The sequence below is a fragment of the Notothenia coriiceps genome, unplaced genomic scaffold (assembly GCF_000735185.1).
Source record: "Notothenia coriiceps isolate Sejong01 unplaced genomic scaffold, NC01 NC01_scaffold00017511, whole genome shotgun sequence".
NCBI lineage: Eukaryota > Metazoa > Chordata > Actinopteri > Perciformes > Nototheniidae > Notothenia > Notothenia coriiceps.
In genome coordinates, this window is record NW_011350212.1 from 9,334 (window position 1) to 18,167 (window position 8,834).

General features: G+C 37.6%; 1 protein-coding gene across 1 annotated transcript in view; it reads right to left on the minus strand.

Annotated features, from left to right (window-relative positions):
- The window catches only part of LOC104950417 (homeobox protein unc-4 homolog), an 8,284-nt gene extending 2,896 nt beyond the window's left edge, over positions 1–5,388 (minus strand). Inside the window, exons 1-2 of the mRNA XM_010776935.1 lie at positions 4,886–5,388; positions 3,483–3,658 (exon numbers count right to left, since the gene is read on the minus strand). Coding sequence (XP_010775237.1) covers positions 3,483–3,658; positions 4,886–5,141 — 432 coding nt within the window. The 5' untranslated portion in view covers positions 5,142–5,388. The remainder of the gene's footprint in view (positions 1–3,482; positions 3,659–4,885) is intronic.
- Between the last annotated feature and the right edge of the window lie 3,446 nt (positions 5,389–8,834).

Sequence of the window (8,834 nt, forward strand, 5' to 3'; positions counted from 1 at the left end):
GGGGACATTACATTGACTAACCATGCATTTCCTAGAGAACTTATCCTAACCTTAACCATAACAACACATGCCTAAATCCTTAACCCTTAACCTTAACCTAACCCTAAAACCTAAACCTAACCAAGTCTTCACCCTAAGATTATTGGATTCCCCTCATGGGACCTCCATTTTGTCCCCATCAGGCGGAGGCAAAGTCCCACACGTGAACTGTGTAAACAAATGTAGGTCCCCACAAGTAAGAATGACTAGGCCACACACACACACACACACACACACACATACATTAAACACACAAAAGGTGGATATTTCGCACACAAGAAAAACTTAAGCGTTGACTTCAATTAAATGTATTACACATAATTGTATAAGGTTAGTTGAAAGCAATAATATTAACTTGAACCTTATAGTTTGTATTCAAACGTAATAGTATTGCTTTCACCCAACCTAAAACAAGTATGTCATAAATTGGTTCAGAATATTCATATTTGTTTTAGTAGTTCTGTTGGAACAAGTTCTGAGATGAGTTGATTAATGGATCAATCCAGATAATTAAGTATCAAGAACTTCCGTAATCAATTAATTATTAAGTCACCTACTTAGGAAGATCCCTTTAGCTTTCCTGATTAGATTTATTTTCAGCTAATTTTCCAATGTTTATAAGTAAGTCAAATATATTTCTGCTTTGGAGAGTTGGTTAGAGAAGAAAAGGCTAATTGAAGACATTACCTTGATCTCTGGGGAATTTTACAGACTAAATAATCATAAAAGCAATGGTTGAGTTAATTGGCAATTAACATAATTGATTCATTGGGACAATGATTAAACATGTTATTAAGCAGCGCATTGATTTAGTTTAGGCTAGTTAACACCTCTACGATGAAATTAAGTCCAATATCCCTGCAATAAACACTTCCCATATAAAGGCACTTTGATGTTCATTTTTGGAAATTATTTGATTAAAATTGGTGGTCATTTTTGAGGATCTTGAGTATTTGCGTTAATTTTCTTGGATAAAAGTGTTCCTTATATTTTATATCCTTCAAGAGAATACATCAGTGAAGTAGGCCTCACAGAAAATGTCCCTTCTGGTGTGACAACAACAGACCTCACACCTGCCATGCTGGAGTGATAAATCAGTGTCAGAGTGGTTATCAGATGCTAAGCACAAAAGCATATTGCCTCCAAATCCAAAACATATTCCACAAAGCTCTGAAACAAAGTGAAATCAGTGTCCATTCCGCATGTGTTTCTTGGTTTACTGCAGCTCTAAAGCGTACATTAGGTTAATAGGTCACAGTGGAGGACCAGCAGATGCACAGATGTGCCGCCGTTAATTACCAGTGAGGCTGTAATGGGAAACCCTGCCAATTACATTTAATTGTACCGTAGCTAAATCAGCCGTCTCTGTATGTTCGCCAATGCGGGCAAGTAACTAAGTACATTTACTCAAACACTGCACTTAAGTACACATTTGAGGTGCACTGAAAAAACTGAAACGCTGACTTTAATTAAATGTGTAATTTCAACAGATTTCCCATTAAAAGCAATAATATGAGGTTGAACATTTTTGTATTGCTTTCAACTAACCTTATACAGTTATGTGTAATTTGTTGACATAATATAGGCTATACACTTATTTAAAAGTCAACGTTTCAGTTTTTTAAGTGTACTTGTACTTTACAAGTACTTTCATTTTATACATATACATCTACTCTACTACATTTGGATGCCAATGTTGTACTTTTTTCTCCACCATATTTATTTTTAAAATGTATTCAGATTTTGACACACAATAGGAAAAGCTTTTCTAATTATGATTATTTGGTTAGATTAAACCATCCACCATTATATCCAAGTAACTAAAACCATGAATTGGTTAATTAATTGGAAGCAAAATATTTCTTATTTTCTTAAATGTCAAGATTTGGTGCTCTAGCTTTAAAAAAAATATATATATATTTTAAGCAATGAGTACTTTTACTCCGAATACTTTGAGTACAATTTCCTATTCAAACTTAAATACTTTTACTTAATTACCATTCTCGATGCAGTATGGGTTGTACTTGACATTTAGGTTTTTTTTTTTTTTTGTTGGTATTAGTACGCTACTTTTACTCAAGAATCTGAATGGTTTTTCCACCACTGATGTTCCAGCACCTCCGCTCATTGGGCTTTACAACCCACGGCTCTCCTCCCTCCGCAGCGGGCCAACAGAGGCAGCTTCCCCCGCCTCAGAGGCTCCCTGCCCGGCCTCTGGGTGCGCTCAGGGCCGCGTGTTCGGAGCTGATAACGCCGGGAGTTTAGCATGCAGAATCCGCGATCATTGCATAATAAGGACAGGGACACACCAACATCATGTGTGACAATGGCGCTTCTTATGAATTGTTAATGTTGGTTATATCTTTCCCCCGCAAACCTGGTGATAAAGGAGCGCTAAGCAGCTTGAGGGAACAATAATCTGAGGTTTAGGAGCGAAATCCCCAAACAACACGCACACTGCAACCGAGAGCTGCCCTGTACCGCTTTCACAAGAGACAGGCGTGCAGGCGAATATATGTGGATCATTTAGAAATACATGAGAATATTTTTAAATTAAGTAGCCTATATCATAGCCCATGCTTCTATATGCTTAGCAAATAATAGGCCTACTTGAAAAACCTATATGTCTTTCTGGTATAATAATATTTTTATTTTATTACAATATTATTATTATTAAACTAAATAAATGGACATCTAATTCTGAAATGTGAAAGATGGGTATAACTTTTTATTAAAATATCTGTATTTTCTTGCCTCTAAAATAATTGATTCAAGACATATTCAACTAATATATATATTGTTAATGGTAATTATCATTATCATGCTTTTTTGTAATTCATTATTGGTATTGCTAATTATTATCATGAGTTATGATGATTATCACCAGCTGTTAATTTTTTTTAAATATTGTTAATATTTCTATACAGCTCAATCGTGCTTTTATACTTTCACTGTATTTTGCATTTATTGATAATGAAAATAAATCGAAATGATAATAATGATACAAATAAAATAATAAATTAGCCTAATCTGTTCAATTGAAATACCTAAATGTGCAAAAATAGATTAAAAACAAGGGTAACATTGTAAATAAACTGTTAAATGAATAAATATGATATATAAGGTAAAAGAACAATACCATGTTCACCCCTTGGGTTACTCAGTAAATAGCCTTGTTTTTATTAACCCATAAATCAATAGGTTGCCTCCATGCATAATTCAAAAGTGACCCTGTATTGATGCCTTCGTAATTGACAAATAGCTATCTCGGTATGGGGTAGGCCTTCATTAAACAAACGTCCCTCTGACATTTGACATGTTATGCATATTTTAACACCCGTAGTTATACTGCAATTTTAACAATGACTCAAACTATTTTTTCCTCCATCTTTCAAAAAATAATAATAACTCTCTTCAACATATTTGATTAATTTATTATTTACCTGAACCCTAGACTCCACGAGGTCCAGCCTGAGCGCGAGCGCCTCCCGCATGAACACATCCGGGTAATGACTCTCGTTGAAAGCCTTCTCGAGCTCCTCCAGCTGCCACCCCGTGAAATTTGTCCTCGTTCGTCTCCGTTTACAACCTGGACTGTCCTTATCCGGGTCCCCAGAATCTGCAGGGGTCGAGGTGAGTGTGTGTTTGTACAAGTGTGTGTTTATTTGTGTGTGTGTGTGTGTGTGTGTGTGTGTGTGTGTGTGTGTGTGTGTGTGTGTGTATAAGTGTGTGTATATGTGTGTGTGTGTGTGTGTGTGTGTGTGTGTGTGTGTGTGTGTGTGTGTGTGTGTGTGTGTGTGTGTGTGTGTGTGTGTGTGTGTGTGTGTGTGTGTGTGTGTGTGTGTGTGTGTGTGTGTGTGGGAGAGAGAGAGAGAGAGAGAGAGAGAGAGAGAGAGAGAGAGAGAGAGAGAGAGAGAGAGAGAGAGAGAGAGAGAGAGAGAGAGAGAGAGTAGAGTGAGGGGACTGTCATGGCTTGGCTTCTAAAGCATCATTTTGTTGTAAGGCTTTAAGACTCTTTTAAACATGTTATCTTTTGACTCTAATAAATCAGTGCCACAAATGCAAGGCCCGAAGCTAACACACTTTCATTTGTTATATTTAAACACATTTCACATAATTGCTAAATTAAGTTTTACGTATTAAAGAATCTGCAGCCAATTTGAATTTTACGAGTTGAATTATAAATCGTTGCCTTTATTTTAACCCCCAGTGCAGTCAAGTTATTGAACAACTACATTGAGCTTGCACATCAACTTTTTAATTATTATTTATTAAATCACCAAGCTTCAAAACTTTGAAACAACCTGATTGTCTATTGACTGACTTTGTAGTTCTTGTTTAATGTTTAATTTCGCATCTAAATTCAACAAAAAACGGACTTATTTCGCCTTAAAAGAGGCCAGTTTCATTGTATATTACATTGCATTGTTTCCACATCTATTACACATGAGATAAAAAGAGCCAGGCATAGAGCTTAATGAGCTTGGACATAAACTTAAAAATATATATATTTTCTAAATCACCAAGCTCTAAAACTTTGAAACAACATAATTGTCTACAGACTGACTCCATTTCAAACAGCTTTGCTCAAAGCCTAACACATTATGGTCTGCACAAATCTGACTTATTTCGCCTTTATTTAAAATATCATGCCTTTTATCTAATAGCGTTTTATTTTTCTATCTTTACTTTTGCTTTACAATGTAAATTCCCCCTCTGTGGGAAATATAAAGGAATTCGGATTCTTAAAACAGACCTTTTACATTCACCCACTTGCCTTGCTTTGTTTCCACTTGAGTCTACTTATACTAATAATACGAGACGGGACAAAAAGAGCCAGGCCTACCTGAGAGTTTGAACTGCCCTCCGTCGGGCGACAGCAGCGGGTTGTTGACAACCGAGGCAGAGCAGGATCCGTTCAGTAATCCGTCTATAGAGAAGGGGTTGGCGGCCGCGGACTGCAGCTGGTGTCCCCCCGCGAGCTCGTACAGGGAGTGGTGGTGGTGGTGGTGATGGGCACCAAGCGAGTACGGGAAGCCCACCAATCCGCCCAAGGAGCCTCCGAACTGGGCGTGAGGATGCTCGAGTACCCGGCTGTCCATGCCGAAGTGAAGACGCGGAGAGGAGGGGAGGCAGTGTGGCTGAACATGCAGTCAGAAGAAAGTGAGGAAGAGGAGGAAGAGGAGGGAAAGAAGGACCGTTTTCCTGCAGCCACGGCACGGTGTGTTCAGGGACCGGGATGTAAAGTGTGTGTGCAGAGACCGGGATGTTAGTGTGTGTGCAGACACCGGGATGTTAGTGTGTGTGAGACCGGGATTTTAGTGTGTGAGAGCAGGAGCTGTTTCACGTTTACGGTCCAGCCGAGAGATGTCAACCCTGCTCCTTTCTCTCCAATAAGAAACGCTAATCGCCCCGTGACGTCAGAGGCGCGGTTAATGGAGAGAAGGCAGAGCACGAGGAATGAATAGGAAAAGAGAGAGAGTTTTTTTTTTTCTTATTCCCGGATCGATGGCTAATTACACCTGGCGTAGTCCTTTAATTCAGCCCTGTCAAAACAATGAGGCGCGTGGACATTGTCGCGTGATTGATAAGCCCACTCCATTATTTCTCAGGGATATCACCTTTATTTAAAGCCTGTTTATTGTAACCCTCCTGTCGTGTTAGTTTCTCCCTCCTTACTTTGGTGTTCCCGGTCTGTTTGAACTGCTCTTACTTTAACACAAAAATAGACATCACCACATTTTATTTAACACCTTTTTAAGCTTTAAAATATAATAGCTGTGAATAGCTGCAGTAAATATACGAAGAATAGACACTGAAAATGTTTTCCAAAATTAACGATTTGTGGGTGTTACAAAGTTAACTAAACCATCTCAAAATGCATTGAAAGCAGCAATTGTATATTCTGTGGAGGATATCATAGGCGTTGAGGCAATCAAATGTAAAACACTATATTAATTATGATTGATGAAAGTAAATTGGTCAGATTTGACCCGAACAAGACAGCAGGGTTAGACTGTAGGTAAATTAATCTTTCCTTTTCCATTTCTCTTTTCTTACTCATGCGTGCAGTTGCGCTCCCGCGTATAGTGTGTGCGTGTTAGTGTGTTTTTGAGTGTGTGTGTGTGTGTGTGTGTGTGTGTGTGTGTGTGTGTGTGTGTGTGTGTGTGTGTGTGTGTGTGTGTAAGTGTTTTTACAGGGGCATTCAGGGCCAGATTGATCCAATAACATCGCCTTTATCATCCCCCCCTTTTTCCTGAGCTGTCACATTGCATTTTAGACTACAAGCCTCTCTCCATCTCCCAGGCACGCACGCACACATACACACACGCACGCAAGCACACGCACACGCATATACACACACCCGTATCATTATCTGGATTTTTCACCTGAGCAGCTCACACAGTTTAGTTGTTAATGACGAACAAAGTGGTTTGTAGCAGCATGTGACGTTTCCCAGAATCCAATACCTGCACACAGGCAGCATGCATCGTTACAGGACAGGTTTTAAATGGCATTTCTTTTTGCATGAGTTTATTAACAGGCTCGTTTTGTACGTTTGAGTTCACCATGTGTGCATGAACCATTTGCAACTACAGCCTTTTTGCTGATTTCGTCAAACAAGAGGATACAAAATGAAACAAGAGCAATCTAAGAAGTGTTCATCATATCAGCCTGATATTGAAATTGCAGCACAATTGCAAACAAACATAAGACAAATGACAATACACCTTTTCTGTAAGCATTACATTAACATTTAGAAGCTATTACATTTTACGCTGGATACTGATTATGATAATTTATGATCATGTAATTGGCAGAACAACATCACATCAATGTATGCTAGCTTTTCTGAAGCTTTAATTCAAATCAAATGGCAACTATATGGGCAGACTGCTGATGAAGAATATGTGAGCTTACATTGCATCACATTTCTTTAGCTGATATCCAAAGAGTGTTACAGTAAGCTCAACATGCAACAAAGAAACAAACTAAAACGCAAGAATCCTGTACATTAGCTTTCAAACCTGTACATGCTACAAATATGATCAAAAATATTGACAATATATCTGAAATAACTACTATGCATCTTGAGGGAAGATTGTTGTGTCATCTCCTGTCTCTCTAAGGTTAATAAACACCTTTTAAACTTGGTTAGCTATAAGAGAAACTCAAAATAAATGGATACCCAGTTAATTGCTGCACTAAATTCCGTCCCCCACGTTTAAGTCATTGGCCTCTTCTTCCACCAATCGATGACAGTATAGAGCAGTGTACTTTTTAAACCCTAATAAACAGTATTCATTTTTCATGTTGATAAATACTTTTATTTTGTTACTATGCTACACATTATATTATTGATTTTGGCAATTGATATTCAACCTGCAGCCGCTTTATTGAATCAATTTCTTTACATTCAATCAGGTAGTTAAAGGTTTGTTTTGCACAGGTTATGTGTCTTTTACACAAAAAAACGACATAAAAATAAGCAAAGTAATTTATCCAGATAATGTTTGCCCTGGTGTTAAATCTCATAGAGAGATGATGACTGTTCACATATACTATAATTGTGGCAATATTGATATTATATTTGCAAATACTGAAATTCCCTCCATTACTGCATGCTTGGCATTCAGTCTGCACCTTTAAAAGGCCATTTGTTTTTTAAATAACTGTACTTAAACACAATTAATACATAAAAACAACTTGGACTACAGTTAAAGGTTTTCAAATATAACATCTCAAAGTCACAAACATCTTATTTCCATACCTTTTTGAATCACAAGCTCTCTTGGACTTGATTCAAATAAAAATGATGAGGTTTAATTACTTGAGCGCGCTTACACTCAATATACTGAATCAAACATGGATGTCATACAATACATACTCCATATAATTGGACATATAGGACAGGTAATACAGTAAAAACAGTAAAAACAGGTTCTCTTTCTGTCATGTACATGATGGGGTTTCTATTTCAGAATCAGAATCAGAATACCTTTATTAGTCCCACGGAGGGGAAATTTGGTTACTAAGCTGATCATTTCCTCAGTTTTCCACCATTATCAGTCGCTTAATGATCTCCTTTTGTATAACACCCTCCACACAATGGACACAAAGCCTTAAATGGCACAGTGGCTGACAAATGGCAATAGAAAAACACAAATACTGCTAATGGAGTTAGTGTGCCCTGGTGGTATAAAGTCAACCTCCATTATATTTCTCCACCATGTGCAGTTTAGGAAGTCTTTCAACCAGCAGTCAGCGTGTGCAGGGCGTTGTTCATACCCAGCAGAACAAGCATGAAATTAGACTTCTTTCTCTCTTTCTCTTTGCCTGCTCTGACTCCCAAAATAGACACTCTAATAAAAAAGTATCCGGCGTAATAATCTCTGAGAAAGGACACAATAATCTCGCCTATAGCAAGCAGGGCCAATTTGAAAGACCTTTTAAAGATAGTGTTGAATAATTTGATTCCGTGTGCACACATCTGTGCGCCCTCAGGATGGGAAAACCCAAAGACACTGAGTTTCGGTAGGTTTTTTTAAAAAGCTATGTAATAACAATTTCAGGGGTAATGCCTTTTTTACTTTTGCATCAATCTTGGACATTCTTGTAGGAAACGTAAATCACTAATCCAATTCAAGTTAGAGTTTATTGTTAATAAAAAGACAGTATCACTGGATAGAATACTTCTTATCATTTTTATAAATAAACACTTGCTGAAAAACTTTTAAGTAGCAAACAAACCATACTGATATCATTAACTGTTCATAATACAAAAAAATAGGGGG